The following is a 21584-nucleotide window of genomic DNA, read 5'->3' on the forward strand; positions in this document are numbered from 1 at the left end:
AACTGTAGAAACAGAGGAAGAGACAACCTAAACCAAAAAAGAAAGGTGTGAGCACCGTGGCTCTTTGTGAGAAGGGGTAATGTTATTCTATCCTGTTAAATCTATTGTTCGAAACTAATTTCTTCTACAGGAACCTTTTCTTTTTGACCTGGTGCCTGGGATGTAAGGTGCTTAATAAATGTTTGTTCAATGAATAAGTAAAAGGATTCTTCATAGCTTTTAAATTTTGTACGTGACATCTTTTACTCTTCGCTTCCCTTCTATCTAATGTATAACCTGCTTTTTTCCCCCTGTTAACGTATCATGGCCTTTTTTCATGTTGCTACAGTCTTTCTGAGTATTCTTAACGACTGCATAATAGTCCAGAGTGGATGGACCAAATGTAAATCATTTTGATATTTGCATTGCTTCTAGATTTTTCAGTTACCACAACTATCACACTTAAAAAGCAATTTGGCCTTGCGTATTTGTGGCACTTCCTAGCAATTAGTTCCTCAGTCAGCAACTCTGAAGAATGAATATTTAGTTCCCTTCTTTCTCGGGCTCTCACACAGCTAGATGATGGCAAAAAATCACCTACATGAAAGAGGACACAATCTGCAAACTCATTTTTCCTTATAAGCATTTTGGATATTTTCCCCATGGCCCTTAAATGGGGGAATGAACCAAGAAGCATAAACTCGTTGTGAAAACCTTAAATACTGAGTCTCCTAGGAAAACACTGCTTTGAGCCTCATTCTCTCTTTCCCTGGTGGTTCTCTTTTCCACAAGGTATCAGGGTTTATTGTGATTACTAATTTCCAGCCTTGAGTACACAGAATGTTTACTGAACAATGAATGACTACTACAGGCATACTGCTTTGTTTTATTGTGCTTTGCAGATACTACATTTTTTACAAATTGAAGGTTTCTGGCAATCCTGCGTAGAGCAAGTCTATTAGCGCCACTTTTCCAGCAGCATTTTCTCACTTCATGTCTGTCACATTTGGCTAATTCTTGCAACATTACACACATTTTCATTATTATTATATTTGTTATGGTGATCCATGATCAGTGATCTTTGATGTTACTATTGTCATTATTTTGGGGTACCACAAACGGAGGCCATAAAAGCAAACTTAATGCATCTATAAATGTGTGTTTTGATTGCTCCACTAACTGGCCATTCTCTTGTCTCACTCACTTTCCTCAGGCCTATTCCCTGAGACACAATGAAATTGAAATCAGGCCAATTAGTAACCTTACAGTGGCTCCTAAGGGTTCAAGTGAAAGGAAGAGTTGCATGTCTCTCACTTTAAATCAAAAGTTAGGCCTCGGGCTTCCCTGATAGCGCAGTGGTTGAGAGTCCGCCTGCCGATGCAGGGGACACAGGTTCGTGCCCCGGTCCGGGAAGATCCCACATGCCGCAGAGCGGCTGGGCCCGTGAGCCATGGCCGCTGGGCCTGCGCGTCCGGAGCCTGTGCTCCGCAACGGGAGAGACCACAACAGTGAGAGGTCCGCGTACCGCAAAAAAAAAAAAAAAAAAAAAGCTAGGCCTCTTTTCCATAAATGGGATTGCATATAAATTTATAAAAAATGAAATATTTGATATGTACAAAAGAATATTAGTAACATATATGCAAGCTTAGCATAAAACAAAACCTCAAGAAGCCACTGCCCACCCAAAAAGCATGAACCTAAGATCCAAGGAATAGAACATTAAACAATACTGTTGAGATTCTGTATGCTCCTCCTCCTCTCCTTACTTCCCAGCAGAGGTGACTTTTGCTTTTCCCATCCCCCCCTCCCCAACTTACAGGATCTTAGTTCCCCCACCAGGGATTGAAAGTGCCGAGTCCTAGTCACTGGACCGCCAGGTAATTAATTCCCCCATTCCATTTTCTTTTTAGATTTACCGTATTCTTAAACACAAATCTTGTTTGAAAATTTAATACTCTTTGTATTCTTCATAGTTTCAAGATTTAGACACACTAATGAATGACAGTAAATCATTTTCATTCCTGTGTAGGATTATTCTGTAAATATACCATAATGAATCAATGCTTCTGTCAAGTCACTTGTGTTATTTTTTGCTATGAATGCTCTGAGTATTCCCATGCACAGACCTGGTTATCAGCTGCTATGCCTCTGTAAAGCCAAATTAGTTATTTATAGCTTGCACAGGCTCTGATGAGTTGGTGTCTGGTCAGTGCCCGTGTATTAAAGTCAAATATTTTGAATACTACAATACTTCTGTTTATATATGTATGCCCCATGGTGCACTCGTGGTTTTTCCATAAATGCTTTAAAGTGAAACTGATGGGTTTTAGAGTATGCACAGTTTCAACTATACAAGATTATCAATGCTAAATTCATTTCCCAGGTAGTTTTACCAGTTTTAAGTAAGAGTTTCCATTAGTCGACATCTTGCCAATGTCATATTTTCAGTCTTTTTGTGACTAGATTATCTTTTAAGGTGTATTGTAGAGGACAGCTTTATTTTCAGCACCCCTTTTCTAGGAAATGTTCTACTGAACCTCCCAAACCACTTGGGTGTAGAGATAGCAGCTATATTCATGCAATATCATCTCTCTCCTTCCTCACTCACTGGAGTCATAAGGGCCGGCCCTTGATTCAAGCTGGGCAAAATTCCCTTCCTGGAATTTTGCACTATGACCAAGAATGCAGCCTGGCTGACTGCTCTTTTATATGGTAGAGATAAAGTCTTCAGAAGTATTAGGATAGAACAATAGTTAGATAGAAGGACTTTATAAAATTTCTCTCTAGAATAGTTTTCTCCACTGTACCTCACTTTTTTGCTCATTAATGAAAATATCTTTCTTGATTTCTCCCCATTCTTGCTTCTGCCTATGACATAATCCTTATTTGTTAAAATGAGGCAATAGCCTCTCCACTTTCAAGTTTTGATTCCTGGTTTTAAGTGTGCATATTTACTAGGTGACTTCTGAAACACAAAATGTTACACAAAACTATATCACTTTCCTAAAAATATTCGAAGTGGCTCACAACAAAGATGACTTTAAGGTCAATAAAACAGAACCTAAATAAACTATAGCAAAGGGGAGGCAAGAAAGTACCCATAAGGATCTTGGAAAGTTTGATTCTGAACAAGAGGCAACTTCCCCAGTGTGCCTGTCAGCAGCTAGCTGAGAAACGTTCCTTCAACTAACTGAACACTGACTTCTCATACTTACTAATATTTTACCAAATAAGGATTACAGGTTTGACAACAAACTATTTTTGCCATATAGACCCAGATCAATTTTCTCCTGAGACTATTCCAGCATTCTTGTACGAGACAAAAAGCAGTTAGATGAAGATAAATAAAAACTGCAACTATATTATTTTTTGCTAATTTCTCCAAAAGGTCACAGTGTCAAAATAGTGGTAGTAATAGTGATTTTTGAAACTCATTTGCCATTCATTAAACCAACATTTGCATACGTACTATGTGCTAGGCACTACTCTAGAAGCTGGAGACACATCAGCGAACAAAAGAGACAAAAAATCTCTGTCCATACATTCTAGTCAAAATTAGACTTATCTAGACCCAAAGGCTTCTAAGGACCAAATGGAACAACTTTTTGAAGGAACGCCCAACATATTAACGGATCTGTACAGCAAATAATTGATTTTCTTTCAAAAATGGAATAGATCACAATTTGTGTTAACCTGTCAGTGAGGATACCCAAATAGTTTAGGATACTCACTTAATAAAAGATTAGGGTACCCCACGAAAAACAGGCTGTACAGTACAGTAATAGAAAGCTGTTTTTTTTTAAACATATTTATTGAGTATATATGGTGTACTGCTATAAAGTGGTGTTTTCTTTTTTAAATTTATTTATTTAATTTATTTTTGGCTGCGTTTGGTCTTTGTTGCTACTTGTGGGCTTTCTCTAGTTGCGGCGAGCACGGGCTACTCTTCGTTGCGGTGTGCGGGCTTCTCATTACAATGGCTTCTCTTGTTGCGGAGCACGGGCTCTAGGCGCATGGGCTTCAGTAGTTGCAGCTCGTGGGCTCTAGATCATAGGCTCAGTAGTTGTGGCACACGAGATTAGTTGTTCCACAGCATGTGGGATCTTCCCGGACCAGGGCTCAAACCCGTGTCCCCTGCATTGGCAGGCGGATTCTTAACCACTGCGCCACCAGGGAAGCCCTATTAAATAGAAAGCTTTTAACCTAGATTTTTGATATTATCAAATTAATTTCAGTGGTGTTACCAGGCCCCAGCTAGAGATGGGCTACAAAAACCTGGGGCAATTATCCCAGGAGACAGGGATTTGTTTCTAAAACTTAAGGCATATACTGCATCACAGATGTGTAACAGAGAATGGGACCCTCGGCCTCACATAAGTTCTTCTGAGGTATTGAAGTAGGTTATTAATTTTTAATTTGGTAAGTTGAGTAGTTTCCTGAGTTCGACCGGAATACGATTTTTCAAGTGATTCCACCCCTTATGCCTGCATTCTCAGGAATCCTTATTACACTAAGAGAGCTAGAGACAGAGCTCATGTTTACCCCAAGAATGGTGGGGTAGGTGTCAGTCTGTTAATAATCTGTTGGTGACAGCATTTTCAGAAACTATGCCAATATCAGTTTTTTAAAAAATATTGTATTCAATTTCTTTTTTTAATTAATTAATTAATTTATTTATGGCTGTGTTGGGTCTTCGTTTCTGTGGGAGGGCTTTCTCTAGTTGCGGCAAGCGGGGGCCACTCCCCATTGCGGTGCGCGGGCCTCTCACTATCGCGGCCTCTCTTGTTGCGGAGCACAGGCTCCAGACGCGCAGGTTCAGCGGTTGTGGCTCACGGGCCCAGCCGCTCCGCGGCATGTGGGATCTTCCCAGACCAGGGCTCGAACCCGTGTCCCCTGCATTGGCAGGCAGATTCTCAACCGCTACGCCACCAGGGAAGCCCCCAGTATCAGTTTGAGAATCACATATTGGAGGCAGTCGGATAAAAAAAGTTTCATCACGCCGGTTTTGTTTCCTCGGCTCTTTTTTCCTAAGAAATACACTAGGAGATTTAAGACTTAAGTTATTCCAGTTAAATGTATTACATACATTAAGGACTCCTCTGGACTACTTCTTTCCTGTTGTACTGTATTCTGTCTTTGTGACTTTGTCAATAATCATGTTTATACATGATAGACTATAAATTAGTGTGCTAAAAGGCACACTATTGTAATAATAGTGAGAGGCCCTCTCACTATTAAGAGGACTTCACTATTAAGAGGACTTCTTAAATACTCAGACTTAAGAAGCTGCAAAAATTAAAACACATCTTACTTGGTGAGCCCAGGCCAGGCTTGACTGAAAACCTCCAGGGATAGATCTTAGGTTCCCACCTTTTTGCACGCAGTACCAAAGAAATGCTGATTTTCTTTCTGACTTACTTCACTCTGTATGACAGACTCTAGGTCCATCCATGTCACTACAAATAACTCCATTTCGTTTCTTTTTATGGCTGAGTAATATTCCAGTGTATATGCATGCTAACGCATATATATGGAATCTAAGGGAAAAAAAAAAGGTCATGAAGAACCTAGGGGCAAGATGGGAATAAAGACACAGACCTACTAGAGAATGGACTTCAGGATATGGGGAGGGCGAAGGGTAAGCTGTGACAAAGTGAGAGAGTGGCATGGACATATATACACTACCAAATGTAAAATAGATGGCTAGTGGGAAGCAGCCGCATAGCACAGGGAGATCAGCTGGGTGCTTTGTGACCACCTAGAGGGGTGGGATAGGGAGGGTGGGAGGGAGGGAGACGCAAAAGGGAAAAGATGGGAACATATGTATATATATAACTGATTCACTTTGTTATAAAGCAGAAACTAACACACCATTGTAAAGCAATTATACTCGAATAAAGATGTTAAAAAAAAAAGATTCGAAGGCAAAATACAAATTACCATGAATGCTAAAAGTTTGAGTCAAAATTATTTAAATAAAATCATTTTAGAAAAATTTAAAAAAAAAATGCCGAATCTGTGAGCTTCAGGCAGTTTGTTCTCACTCCCTTTCACATACATACAACACACACCTCACAACACATTTGTAATCTTCCATTCTATTGATACCCAGAACAATCTGGGTTACAAGTAAGATTTTGTAACCACATTAGCTGGCAAAGATCCCTAAGAGGAAAAAGGATTTACAGCCACTTTTGTAAAAATAAGGTTTAATAAAAACACTGGCAATCTGTACAAGAAAGAAAATAATAAGAAATTAAATAAGTTTATGATTTAATGTCAGCCAATGTAAGAGGTGGTAGCTGAAGGAAGTTTTTACTTTAAAAATCTTCTAGGCGGCCGCTGAGGTCTCGGGCTGCTGCCGCCGGGCTGCTGGCGAGGCAGGGCTCGGGCCTGGCCGGGCAGCTCCGGAGCGGCGGGGCAGGGGAGCTGGGAGGCGGGGCTGGGACCTCGCCGGGACCCGATGCGGTTAGGTTCTAGGAGCTCCCGGCATTTCTGCCTTGGGACAGCCACGCATCTAATTCTGCAAAGTACTTTTATATGTAAAACTTGTAAAGGATCAGAACAATGCCTCCAAGACCATCATCAGGTGAACTGTGGGGCATCCACTTGATGCCAAGACTCCTAGTAGAATGTTTACTACCAAATGGGATGATAGTAACTTCAGAATGCCTCCGTGAGGCTACACTAGTAACTATAAAACATGAACTATTTAAAGAAGTGAGAAAATACCCTCGCCATCAACTTCAAGATGAATGTTCTTACCTTTTGTGTTACCCAAGAAGCAGAAAGGGAAGAATTTTTTCATGAAACAAGACGACTTTGTGACCTTACGCTTTTTCAACCCTTTAAAAAAGTAACTGAACCATTAGGCAACCATGAAGAAAAGATCCTCAACAGAGAAACTGGTTTTGCCGTTGGCATGCCAGTGTGTGAATTCGATATGGTTAAAGATCCAGAAGTACAGGACTTCGAAGAAATATTCTCAATGTTTGTAAAGCTGTGGATCTTACGGATCTCAATTCACCTCATGGTAGAGCAATGTATGTCTATCCCCCAAATGTAGAATCTTCACGAGAACTGCCGAAGCGCATACATAATAAATTGGATAAAGGGCAACTAATAGTGGTGATTTGGGTAATAGTTTCTCCAAATGACAAGAAGTATACTCTGAAAATCAAACCATGACTATGTGCCAGAACAAGTAATTGCTGAAGTGATCAGGAAAAAAATTCAAAGTATGTTGCTATCATCTGAACAACTGAAACTCTGTGTTTTAGAATATCAGGGCAAGTATATTTTAAAAGTGTGTGGGGCTTCCCTGGTGGCGCAGTGGTTGAAAGTCCGCCTGCCGATGCAGGGGACACGGGTTCGTGCCCTGGTCCAGGAGGATCCCACATGCCGCGGAGCGGCTGGGCCCGTGAGCCATGTCCGCTGAGCCTGCGCGTCCGGAGCCTGTGCTCCACAACGGGAGAGACCACGACAGTGAGAGGCCTGCGTATCGCAAAAAAAAAAAAAAAAAAAAAAAAGTGTGCGGATGTGACAAATACTTTCTAGAAAAATATCCTTAGTGTAAGTATATAAGAAGCTGTATAATGCTTGGGAGGGTGCCTAGTTTGATGCTGATGGCTAAAGAAAGGCTCTACTCTCAACTGCCAATGGATTTTTACAATGCCATCTTATTCCAGATGCATCTCCACAGCTACACCATATACGAATGGAGAAACATCTACAAAATCCCTTTGGGTTATAAATAGTGCACTCAGAATAAAAATTCTTTGTGCAACCTATGTGAATGTAAATATTCGAGACACTGACAAGATCTATGTTAGAACAGGTATCTACCATGGAGGAGAACGCTTATGTGATAATGTGAACACTCAAAGAGTACCTTGTTCCAATCCCAGGTGGAATGAATGGCTGAATTAAGATATATATATTCCTGATCTTCCTCATGCTGCTCGACTTTGCCTTTCCATTTGTTCTGTTAAAGGCCGAAAGGGTGCTAAGGAGGAACACTGTCCATTGGGCTGGGGAAATATAAACTTGTTTGATTACACAGATACTCTAGTATCTGGAAAAATGGCTTTGAATCTTTCGCCAGTACCTCATGAACCTGAAGATTTGCTGAATTCTATTGGTGTTACTGGATCAAATCCAAATAAAGAAACTCCATGTTTAGAGTTGGAGTTTGACTGGTTCGGTAGTGTGGTGAAGTTTCCAGATATGTCAGTGATTGAAGAGCATGCCAATTGGTCTGTATCCCGAGAAGCAGGATTTAGTTATTCCCATGCAGGACTGAGTAACAGACTAGCTAGAGACAATGAATTGAGAAAATGCTAACAGCTCCAAGCAATTTGTACATGAGATCCTCTATCTGAAATCACTAAGAGATTTTCTGTGGAGCCACAGACACTTGTGTAACTATCCCTGAAATTCTACCCAAATTAACTCTGTCTGTTAAATGGAATTCTAGAGATGAAGTAGCTCAGATGTACTGCTTGGTAAACGATTGGCCTCCAATCAAACCTCAACAGGCTATGGAGCTTCTGGACTGCAATTACCCAGATCCCATGGTTCAAGGTTTTGCTGTTCAATGCTTAGAAAAATATTTAACAGATGACAAACTTTCTCAGTACCTAATTCTGCTAGTACAGGTCCTAAACTATGAACAGTATTTGGATAACCTACTTGTGAGATTTTTACTCAAAAAAGCATTGACTAATCAAAGGATTAGGCACTTTTTCTCTTGGCATTTAAAATCTGAGATGCACCATAAAACAGGTTTGGCCTGCTTTTGGAGTCCTATTGCTGTGCATGTGGGGTGTATTTGAAACACCTGAACAGGCAGGTTGAAGCTATGGGAAGAGCTCATTAACTTAACTGACATTCTCAAACAAGAGAAGAAGGATGAAACACAGCAGGTGCAGATGAAGTTTTTAGTTGAGCAAATGCGGCTACCAGATTTCATGGATGCTCTTCAGGGCTTTCTATTGCCTCTAAACCCTGCTCATCAGCTGGGAAATCTCAGGCTTGAAGAGCGTCGAATTATGTCCTCTGCAAAAAGGCCACTGTGGTTGAATTGGGAGAACCCAGACATCACATCAGAATTACTCTTTCAGAACGAGATTTTTTAAAATGGTGATGATTTATGGCAAGATATGCTAACACTTCAAATTATTTGCATTATGGAAAATATCTGACAAAATCAAGGTTTTGATTTTCAAATGTTACCTTATGGTTGTCAATTGGTGACTGTGTGGGACTTACTGAGGTGGTGAGAAATTCACACTATTATGCAAATTCAGTCTAAAGGAGGCCTGAAAGGTGCCCTGCAGTTCAACAGCCACACACTACATCAGTGGCTCAAAGACAAGAACAAGGGAGAAATATGCAGCCATCGATCTGTTTACATGTTCATGTGCTGGGTATTGTGTTGCTATCTTCATTTTGGGAATTGGAGATGGTCACAATAGTAACATCATGGTTAAAGATGATGAACAACTGTTTCATAAAGATTTTGGACACTTTTTGGATCACAAGAAGAAAAAATTTGGTTATAAACGAGAGCGTGTACCATTTGATTTGACCCAACATTTCTTAATAGTGATTAGTAAAGGAGCCCAAGAATGCACAAAGATAAGAGAATCTGAGAGGTTTCAGGAGATGTGTTACAAGGCTTATCTAGCTATTCGGCAGCATGTCAATCTCTTCATAAATCTTTTCTCAATGATGCTTGGCTCTGGAATGCCAGAACTACAATCTTTTCATGATACTGCATACATTCGAAAGACCCTAGCTTTAGATAAAACTGAGCAAGAGGCTTTGGAATATTTCATAAAACCAATGATGCACACTATGGTGGCTGGACAACAAAAATGGATTGGATCTTCCACACAATTAAGCAGCATACTTTGAAATGAAATGATAACTAAGAAACTGAAAGCTCAGTATCTGGATTCTATACTGCACTGTTAATAACTGTCAACAGGCAAAGACTGCACAGGAAATGCACAATCCATGAACAGCATTAGAATTTACAGCAAGAATAGAAATAAAATACTATATAATTTAAATAATGTAAACGCAAACAGGGTTTGATAGAACTAATTCATTTCAAAATTAAGCTTTAGAATAATGTGCAATTTCATGTTATGCCTTAAGTCCAAAAAGGTAAACTTCATGATTGTTTGTATCTTTTTTTAAAAAACAAAAAATCCCCCAAAATATACAGAAATGATGAAGAAGGAAAAAGAATGATTTTTTTGTCTTGCAAATGTTTCATGTTTTGGAATGTGGACACAACAAAGTCTATTATTGCATTAGGTCCATGTAAACTGGAGTTTGATGTTAAATTACACTAAGATTGGAAAATAATGAAATTTTCTTATTAAAAATTTTTTTTCTAATCAGGGGATTTATTTAGAAATTCTGGCATTCAAAAGTACAGGTAAAACTGAACAAGAGATCAAACTTTCTACACTGTATCTAAATTTCACTTTTGTTGAAACATTATAAAGAGAATAAAGATAATAAAACTTTCATCATATACTTATAGGGAATCAATTTATGTTTTATTGAACTGCTGTTGATTTTGCAAGGTACCCTGTCACTTTAAACTCTCTTTAACCACTTTTTAGCTGTTTAAGGAAATTATAAAACACTGAAATCTACTAGCAAAAAAGGGATAGAGTATTTCTACGTGAGGGCACTGGTATAGTCAGGCTATTAAGTGTTTTCTCAGGCACAGCTTTTATTCAAGGATGGATTTACAAGGAAGAGAAGAGGTGGACTGAGTCAGGGCAGCAAGAGTAAAGTAAGCCTATTTTCCTTCTCTAAACACATTTTTAATGTAAAGATGTGAAAGAAAAAAATTTGTTCTTTTGGTTCAGAAGTTAACAGTTGCCAAGTAGACACAGGAATGTACGTGAACTTATATATGGAGATATACTTAAGTTCCTTGGCTCGATATAACACACTTTTATATACTCTTAAGGGACACATCTCAAGATGCTCCTGGTTTTCCCTTAGACAAATTTTTTTTTTTAAGGCCTATTATAACCTCTTCCACTTCCAACCAGCCACATTTTAAACTTTAAAATTCTGCTTGCAGGTATTTTGACTCAACATTTTGAACAAACCTGTCCTGCTGATCATGATTAAAATTGGTCCCTGGGCAAAATTAAAATAGTGAATGGTAAAGCTTCAAATGCAATTTGTAGTTGATTCTTTCCATTCAAGAACAGAAATGGACCATAATAATCCATGTGATCATCACATTATCACAGTTATCTAGTGTGTTTAATGACTCTGAATGTCATGACGTTTAGAATAAATCTGAATATAGAAAATTATTAAAAATCAGAGGAAAAATGATATAAATTAGCAACAGGGAAGAACAAATTAGTGACACTAGAATTATAGGATATTTTTCTGCTAAGAAAGTTTTATTTATTTCAAGTAGCAGAGTTACCAAGCAAATAATATTTGTAATGAACACATTATAGGAATAGAAGCTGTTAAAGTATTTTAAGACTGCTTGAATAATTTTAAAACATGATAAATTCCTATTCTTCAAATTCAGCGACCAATATTAATTTGCTTAATTAGTGACTATTTTTTTCATATTCAGTACTGACCTGGCTAAATTACTACAAAAACCCAGTATGTAGGATCCAAATTAATGTGTTTTGACTATTACTAAGATTAATAAAAGACTGCCCTGTCTCCTGCCAAAGGTTTATTTTCTAGACCCCCTTCACACTACGCTGATAAGAATACATCTAAAATTCTATTAAAAATTGCTCAACTTACTCTTCAGCTAGGAAGATATTTAAATCACATTAGATAAAAAGCCTGTGTGACCTAACCTAATACATCATATGCAGTACATGGACAATTTTAAAAAAGAACCAATTCAGTATGCATTAAAAACATTAAAATCTATTTGAATAAAATGTGTTTAAATGTCTCATTGTAAAGGAAAAAAAAAAAAAAGGAATAAAATAACCAGTCAGGCTTCATATCAATTAGACAACTTTTACTAAATGAGAAAACTACATTTAAAATGTGCTTTAAAACAAAATGGAATTAGAAAAAAAAGACATATGCGTTTGAAAGAACGTTGCACTGTGCTGAAAATCAAATCTCTTGCAGTAATACAATACGCCAATTCTTAAAACGTAAGTTAACAGAATTCTCAATTTAACAATTTCAAAGACGATATTAAGGTCAAGAATTTCACATCTATGGTAGCACTTATAGAAGGGCATTTATAAATATGATGTCCATCCCTATGAAGCTTACAAATTTGACAACGCTCAATAAAAGCTTTGAGAATCACATCCAAAAGTGTTGCATCCAAAGCATCACAAATCTGTGTCCTGTAAGTTCTCCTTCTAAAATCTTTATGTTGACTTTTCTATTCCTGTCATTTGTTAATACTACCCTTAAAAAAAAAAGAGAACAGGAAAAGAAATGCTGCAATAAACCCTTGATCATGTACAGAAATTATTGCTACTATAGTTCACTACAAAGCATGTCTATACAATATCATATGAACTTTGATCATGAAAAATCAGAATAAAAATCTTTAGTGACATAAGCCTTACAATCGTATACAACATTCACATGGCAATATTAGACAGTCAAGCACCCAATACCCATAGTTGACAAATGTCCCACTGACCAGCATTCATTTAAATACATCCTTCGTACAGAGGGAGGAAAAAAGAGATAATGTCAGCTTTCCAAGGCTTGTCAAAAAAGGATTCTCATGTTCTGTGGATCTAAAAACAAACAACAACAACAACAACAAAAACCAAAAAACAAAACCAATGCAGGTGAGGGTGTTACCAGAAAGTTAAGCATGCCAAAAAGGTGTTTCGTGCGAATTAAAACCTAAAGCCAAGGTACCACATAATCACATTACCAACTAGTTGGGTATACTAAATGAGCCTTATCTTAAAGTTAAATGAAAATGCTACTGCACAATAGAGCATCAATAAGTTAAAATTAGAGTGCACAAATCCAAATCAGTGGCAATTTCTGTATAAAGCAAAATATTCACTATCAGCTGTAATGTTTGCCCAAACTGATTAAATCACTCGATTGGACAGTTTGCATATTTTTAAAAAATATCTCTAAAATTCCTTTTTACTGTAATGAGGCATAAGTTTTCTTAGTAAGATCAAACAGGTACATAAGTAAATAAGCAATGGAAAATTAAGGTCGATGAATGTCTTTAAAGCTCTTCCCACATTTCACTTTTTAAAATGTCTGGGAAAAAATTTAAAGAATTTACATTATTTTAGCAAAAACAAACAAAACAAAACAAAAACAAGCCCCAAATAATTAAACAACCAAGCAACACTAAAACCACATTACACAGATGGATCATCATGCTTTCATCTGGTTTAACTATCACATCTAGTTTAACTGGGATGCTTTTCAACTTTAAAAACTGTGATACGCGAAGATGTAAATTTAATGGGCAATTCTGAATTTGGATTTAACTTTGTTGAATATTATAACAGAGTATACTTATTACAATACAGTGTAGCACATCTTTCTATTAGAAAAAAATTTAAGATCCTTTACCCGTCTCCTTAAGTTAAAGGTGTGACATCATAAAGGGTGTCAAATGGCTGGATGGTTTTACAGTGCACACTTATATATTATGAAGTATGTCCTTAACAAATCTGATGGTTTCTTTACAGAGTTCCTTTCTTCACCTTTTCTTCGGTGGATTAGCTGTTCGAGGTGGAGTGACGGGACGTCCTGAATTCAGTCCACCATATTGGTACTTAGCTTTCTTTTCAGATGGTTTCAATATCTTAAAGTAAATAATTTAGTAACAATGTTATTTTTTCAAGTACAATAAGTTTAAGGAAATTACTGTTACAATAGTGGGCCTTTCAATAAATGACATCAATTATAAAACTGTAGAAGAAAACAGCAAAGTTCCACAAACATTTCTCACATTTAAAGAGTACAGTAAATGTCTGAATATTGCTATTACTGGTCATTCCATTGATAATTTTAAAATTTCATTTATTTTTTATTGGCGTATAGTTGCTTTACAAGGTTGTGTTATTTTCTGCTGTACAAAAGCTCAAGTACACAAATCCCTTCAACTACCCAATCCTTAGACTTAAGTATCAAAAAAATTTTCAAATTAGCGTATCTCTATGACGAAGAAAGAATACTAGTTTAAGAGTCAAAACACCTAGGTTCTCATCATAATTCTTCTACTATTTAGAGGGTAATTAGTCACAAACTCTTCAAATCTTAATTTATTATGTGTACACAGATCTTTTATTTTAAAAAAGCTATATTAGATACCATAAAGTTCACCCATTAAAATGTAACAAGTCAACAATTTTTTATATACTTGCAGCTATACAACCACTGCTATAATCTAACATTAGAACATTTTTGTCACCTCAGGAAGAAACCTTGTTCCCATAAGCAATCACTCCCTCCCTATTTCCATTCTCCACTCCCCTAAAACTCCCTTCAACTCCAAGCAATCACTACTTTACCTTCTCTATTGATTTGTCTTTTCTGGCTATTTTAAATAAATGAAACCACACAATGCGTGGTCTTTTGTGACTGGCTTCTTTCACTAAGATAATGATTTTGACGTTGTAGCATATATTAGTCCTTCATTACTTTTTTTTTTTTGGCCATGCCATGCGGCTTATGGGTTTTAGTTCCCCAACCAGGGATCAAACCAAGGCCCTTGGCAGTGAGAGTGCAGAGTCCTAACCATTGGACCCACCAGGAAATTCCCAGTACTTCACTACTTTTAATTGCCAAACAATATGCCATTTTATGGATATTCCACATTTTGTTTATTCACTCTTTAGCTAGTGACCATCTGGGTTATTTCTACCTTTGGCTGTTATAAATAATGCTCCTATGAATATGCATATACATGTATTTGAGTACCTGTTTTCAATTCTTTCAGGTATATACCTAGGAGTGGAATTGCTGGGTCATATAGAAATTCTATGTTTAACTTTTTGAGGAACTGCCAAACTGTTTTGCGAAGCAGCCACACCATTTTCCATTCCCACTATCAATGCATAAGGTTCCAACTTCTCCACATCCTCACCAATACTTGTTACTTTCTGACATTTAAAAATTATGTTTATTCTTCTGGGTGTAAACACAGCTTTAATCTACATTTCAGGTAGAGAATTTCAGTATTTACATAAAAAACGTGTAGAAAAGATTCATAAGCATTTTTATTCACAGTGTCATAGTGCCCCGGTGGGGCGGGGGCGGGATATATTAATACAACTCCATTATGGCAACTGTTGAAGGATAAGGCCTGGTTACTATGTTTAAACTGAAAATGAGAAATCAAACATTTAGCATTCAAGTCTACTAACTGATAGAAACAAACCCCTTCTACATTTAAAAAGAGAAATACAGTGTGTGATATTAAGGACATAAAATAACCTTTGCAAAAAGCTAAGTATTAAAGTGACTTAAGTCCATGAACAAGAATGATTTTAAGGAGCACACTAAAGTTAAAGCTGGTCTCTCTCTCTTTTTTTTGTGGTACGTGGGCCTCTCACTGTTGTGGCCTCTCCCATTGCGGAGCACAGGCTCCGAACGCGCAGGCTCAGCGGCCATGGCTCACGGGCCTAGCCGCTCCGCGGCATGCGGGATCTTCCCGGACTGGGGCACGAACCCGTGTCCCCTGCATCGGCAGGTGGACTCTCAGCCACTGCGCCACCAGGGAAGCCCTGGTCTCTTTTTAAAATGTAAATGTCTCTATGTTCACAAATTGATACTTTAAGATTATTTGGAAAATTTTTCTTAGGTAAATATTCTACATTATTTTAATCGAAGTTCATAATATAACTCTCTCCACTCAACGCCTGTCCTACCTATTCATCTTGCAGAAGAAAACAAAATCTAAATTATTCACTGAATTTACATTCTTTTAGTAGGTAAGCCACTATCTAAGGATTCATACAGGAATTTAACAATTTAAACATCTGCATCAAGAATGACTGACACGACTCAGGTTTCCTAAAACTCTAATTATGGGTTATATACCAAAAAGACTGGAGCGTTTGTGAATGAAAATAGAAATCTCTAAAGGAGTCTATGAGTGATTTTACTTCTGAACAAAACTGATTTTCTATACTAACTGAAGGGAAGAACACAATCTGAAAGAAAATTCTTCTGACAATAGTTTAAATTAGATTTCTAGTTGTTAAAACCTTTTGGTTACCAAAGGGGAAAAGGGGTGGCGGAGGGATAAATTAGGAGTTTGGCATTAGCGGATTCAAACTACTATATATAAATTAGATAAACAACAAGGTTCTACTGTATAACACAGGGAACTATATTCAATATCCTGTAATAAATCACAATGGAAAAGAATATGAAAAAGAATACATATATATGTATAACTTAATCACTGCTTTACACCAGAAACTAACACAACATTGTAAATCAACTATACTTCAATTAAAAACAAAAGAGGGGCTTCCCTGGTGGCGCAGTGGTTGAGAGTCCGCCTGCCAATGCAGGGGACACGGGTTCGTGCCCCGGTCCGAGAAGGTCCCACATGCCGCGGAGCAGCTGGGCCCATGAGCCATGGCCGCTGAGCCTGTGCGTCCGGAGCCTGTGCTCCGCAACAGGAGAGGCCACAACAGTGAGAGGTCCGTGTACCGCAAAAAACAAAACAAACAAAAAAAGAGATTTCTAGTTGTTCAAAGTTTATATATTATATCATACCTGAAATGAACACATCAAAGTTTCATCCACACTCATCATTCCACCAGCATTATCAAACTCGCCACAGTAATTTGGGGCTGAAAATAGGGTTACCAATTGTCGCTTAGCAAAGAATTCATATCCATCTTCCACCACCTGGCAAAGGAAAAGTCAAAAGAAAAAACACACTTATTTATGTGTTCTTTGAAATTCTCAACCATTAATACTAATTAAGATTAATGTGACAAATACCTGAAAAAAAAAACAAAACCCTGTTTTGTTTTGGAAGCTTGATTTTTGTTCCACTTTCTAATTTCCTATTAGTATTACATAGCCACACACTGAAAACTTTTACTAAGTTGAGCTTACTGTACACAGATCACGCTACAAAAAATTAGCTGCCTATAGATTACACTTCTTTGTGTGTAACTCTTTTCCTTAATGATTTAACATGACTTCTAGAATCTGTTGTCAATTCCTGAGTGAACTAAACAATTTGTGTTTCCCAGTCTACAGATTTGAGAGGTATGCAATGACATGTAAATATTTTCTATTTATTTTTAGTAGGCAAGAATACTTTCTAAAGTCTTCTAGGTATTCTGATTAAGCAAAATTATCCTACAATACTTGGAGAAAGCACTTCCACAATTATTTACATTTTTATATAATTCCTACTTTAGTATCAGGTACATGTGCCGGTTGTTATTACCTCATGGTAAAATTTAGATATTAACCTTTTCTGTTAAGACTCTGTCCACCTTATCTACTCCAGCTCAGCATACTGCTTGGCACTCAGTATGTCCTTTTAGTTCTTAGTTTGCTCGTTCACTTATTTATTCACGTATTTACTAAAGAACAGGGTTTTAGAAAAAGGAAATATCTGTAGTTTGTGTTGTTTCCCATCATAAATCTCTTAATTTTAGAGACAGTAAGTTTGAAAATAAGCAGAACAGGATTTTGGAGGTGTCTAGAAAAAGATCATGCAAACTAAGGTAGTTCAGTAACCTGACTTTTAAAAATCATCACTATTTCTGAAAAGACAAATGAATAGAGACCTATAGCTGAAAAAACTGATTATCAGTGGATATTTTATTAGGAAACTCAGCAACTCTGCCCTGTTATCTTGTGGAAGACTTATTTTAATTTACCTAAACTATAAATACAATGTTCACTGATTAAAAAATATGCCAAAAGCAAAGGATTTGGGGACATAACTTCACTTAATTGAACTAGGAAATTTTAATAGAAAAAAAGGCATTTGATATACAACATGTGCAGAAAATGAGAGGCCTGTCATCTTTGTTATCACATAGGATCACATAAAGAAGGTAGAAGTAGTCAAGGGTTATGGGCAGCAAGACCACAGAAAAAAGGGGAGTACTGTAGAATAGCATATAATTAACAAATTTTGCCTTAACGAAGAAATAACAAGGAATCTTTAAGTATTATACTTACAAATTTCAAATACTTAAAAAAGTAGCAAAAAAAGATTTTAAAAAATGCTTTTCAATGTATTTTAAATTAGTTATGTTCTAGAGAGCATGAGGACTTGATATATTGTTAAAATAAGCTTTTGTTAACAAACACTAACTACATGTTACAATATGTCAGTAAATTCACAAGGCAGTGGATATTCAAAGGCCAACAAGTCACAATTCTCTCCTTAAAGAGTATATAATCTGGGCTTCCCTGGTGGCGCAGTGGTTGAGAGTCCACCTGCCGATGCAGGGGACACGGGCTCGTGCCCTGGTCTGGGAAGATCCCACATGCCGCGGAGCGGCTGGGCCCGTGAGCCATGGTCGCTGAGCCTGTGAGTCCGGAGCCTGTGCTCCGCAATGGGAGAGGCCACAACGGTGAGAGGCCCGCGGAGTATATAATCTATCGGTGAAGGACAAAAAACCCCCAAATACGCCTAAATTGTACATGTATTTTTTTTCAATGAAAATTCAAATACACACAAAACTAGAGAGAGTTCAATAAACTCCCATTTACTCACCAACCTGATTCAATAATTACCAAGACTTTGCTACATTTATTTCATTTACCCACCCCCGCTTTTCTCTGCTGATGTATTTTATTTTTTTTAACATCTTTACTGGAGTATAACTGCTTCACAATGGTGTGTTAACTTCTGCTTTAAAACAAAGTGAATCAGCTACACATATACATATATCCCCATATCTCCTCCCACCCTCCTTATCCCACCCCTCTACGTGGACACAAAGAACTGAGCTGATCTCCCTGTGCTATGTGGCTGCTTCCCACTAGGTATCTATTTTACATTTGGTAGTGTATATATGTCCATGCCACTCTCTCACTGCTTCCCAGCTTACCCTTCCCTCTCCCCGTGTCCTCAAGTCCATTCTCTATGTCTGCATCTTACTTTTGTTATTTTAAAACAAACCCTAGATACATCATCTTACCCTATATACTTGAGGAGGCATTTCGAAAAATATGGACATCCTTCTTACATAGCAATATGTATCATCACAGAGCTAAAACAATTAACAACAACTCCTTGATATCTAATACCTAGCCTATAATCGAATTTCCCCAATTGTCTCTTTACAGTGTGGTTTGTTCTTATCAAAATCCACACAGTTCATTTGATTTTTATCTATAATATGTAACTATCATATTAAAATGGGGTCAAATATTTCTAGAAAGCTTCAGACAAGAACTGAAAAATTTGTTAGTATTGCAGTACACTACAAAAATATATTCCTTTGAAACCTTTCCCCTTAGAGGGTGAGAAAGGGTTAACTAATCATTAGATTGTTAATTGTGAGATCAAGGTATAGGCTTTACCTCTTCTACTGCTTTCCTTGTATAATTAGCTTTCTTGGATCTCAATTTCCTCAAAAATAAAAGGAGTACACCTGGGTGAAGTTAATAAACATCAAAACATCCAAGTTTTGTTATTTCATACCTGATGAGCTCGACAAATCAAGTCTAAATCATGACGATTCAGAAATTTACTGACTACGTCAGCTCCAAAAGTGAAGGAAACACCACGATCATTTTCTCCCCAACCTTGCACATCCTTATCTGGGTCAGACCACAGCAAATCACAGAGCAACCCTTTAAAGAATAAAAACACAGCAATGAAAAAACAAAACAAAATTTATAAAATAAAGTATATCTACATCACATTTGTTCTCCTGTCCTCTTACCCTTTAATAATAGTAATAATCACTTGCCCCCTAGTATCCCAGCCTATCAAACTTAGCCATTTTTTGTTAAAGTAACCATGCAAATACAACTGTGCCCGACTTAAAGCAGCACTCGCCAACCCTTTCCACAGATAAGACATGTGTGCATGGCTCACTCTAAAGCATATATTGGAAAAGGCTGTTCGTCTTTTGTCTATAGTTTCTCTGTATGGATAACCAATTGACCCAGTAGCATTTCCTGAACAGTTCATCCTTTCCTTACAGAGCTAGCTATCCTGTTTCTGGTGCTGTAGTCTATTCCATTAATCTACTTTATTTAACACTGAGCCAATAACACACTAGAGCTTTTAAATAAATCTTCCTATTTGGTAGGCCTACCCCCTGCTTAATATTTTTCTTCAGGATTGTCTTGGTTACTTTTAATCCTTTGTTCTTCCACATATAAACCTCTGAATCAGTCTGTCAAATTCTGTAGACCTAATCGAGATTTCATTGGAACTAATTTGATCTATAGATCAATTTGATGGAAGAAAACATTTTCTACAAAGGCCTGGAGGATTTAAATAAAGTATATGGAGGAACAAAATCAGATCAGATCCTTGACTTTAGAATGTTTTGGGCTTAAAAAAAAGAGGTCAGAGCTAAAAATATTTATCTAAGTATCTTCATCTTACTAATAGTAGTGTAAATCTTAGAAGGGACTGAGACCATCTTGGGAATGTAAAGTAAGAAGACCAGTAAATGAACAGGAATCAAACACTTAATAAGCAGGCAGAGAAGGAATGAGCAAGAAGTATTGGGAAGGAATAGTCAAAACAAAAGGAAGAGATTAGAATAGTAGGATCTCCTGAAAGGGTAAGAATTATCTAGAAGTAGGAAATGGTTAAGTTTCAAGTACAATGAACAAGTGGATTAGGACAAAAACCTATGCTATTTACAATTAGATTACTAGACCATAATGAAAGCAATATCTTGATGTTGAGGGGAAGAGAGAGGGTAAAGTCAAGTTGTAGTGAGATTAAGAAAGGGTGGATGTTGAGATGGTGATATTTAGTTTTCTAAGAACTATGGTACTAAGGGAAGACTGTTTTAGAATGAGTCAGCTTTAAAGTTTTTTTTGATAATCCATATACCTCATAATATAGCTTATCACGAAAGGAGATCTTCACTTTGAGTCACAGTACAGCTTATCTTGATAGGGGAAGTATCTAAAACACCCTGTAGAAATCGTGGCAATGCACGCTTAATTTCTATCATTATTTCCTAAACTCCTGTCATGATGTTTTAAGAAATCCACCAGCATACAAAATCCATTGGGATGGTCTCAGTTTAAAAGCTCTTTCTGGTCTCTAAAGAATCAGAAGCTGATTCTTTAAATACACACACACACTGCTCTATAATGCTCATACTTTCCAGTCTGTTTCCACAGAAGAAGCAGTGAGGTCAAAATATTATTCTATAATTTTAATGTGACAATAAAACTAGAATGTAGTTGCTTTTGGAATTATCTGGAAAATGCAACAGCCTAGATGCGTACAAAATCAAATAACTGTAGCAGTAACAATGTGGCGTTCCTTAATCTTAATGGATTGAGACAAGAATCTCAGAGTCAAGGTTCAATGTTTATAATCCAATCCCTAATGAATAAGCAATATAATCATTAGGCTATTGTCTCAAAAAACATAATTTATA

The 21584-nt window shown here is 37.1% G+C and overlaps 1 protein-coding gene and 1 pseudogene across 2 annotated transcripts in view; one reads left to right on the plus strand and one right to left on the minus strand.

Moving 5' to 3' along the window:
• Positions 1 to 6546: 6546 nt before the first annotated feature.
• Positions 6547 to 9902, plus strand: LOC101315538 (phosphatidylinositol 4,5-bisphosphate 3-kinase catalytic subunit alpha isoform pseudogene; annotated as a pseudogene).
• Positions 9903 to 11998: 2096 nt separating this feature from the next.
• The window catches only part of PPP1CB (protein phosphatase 1 catalytic subunit beta), a 37610-nt gene continuing 28024 nt past the window's right edge, over positions 11999 to 21584 (minus strand). For both annotated transcript variants that reach the window (XM_004324313.4, XM_073791481.1), the window contains exons 7-9: positions 19649 to 19800; positions 16741 to 16875; positions 11999 to 13813 (exon numbers count right to left, since the gene is read on the minus strand). In XM_004324313.4, the coding sequence (XP_004324361.1) occupies positions 13709 to 13813; positions 16741 to 16875; positions 19649 to 19800 (392 nt within the window). In that variant the 3' untranslated portion in view covers positions 11999 to 13708. The remainder of the gene's footprint in view (positions 13814 to 16740; positions 16876 to 19648; positions 19801 to 21584) is intronic.

Source organism: Tursiops truncatus, chromosome 14 (assembly GCF_011762595.2).
Source record: "Tursiops truncatus isolate mTurTru1 chromosome 14, mTurTru1.mat.Y, whole genome shotgun sequence".
Taxonomy (NCBI): domain Eukaryota; kingdom Metazoa; phylum Chordata; class Mammalia; order Artiodactyla; family Delphinidae; genus Tursiops; species Tursiops truncatus.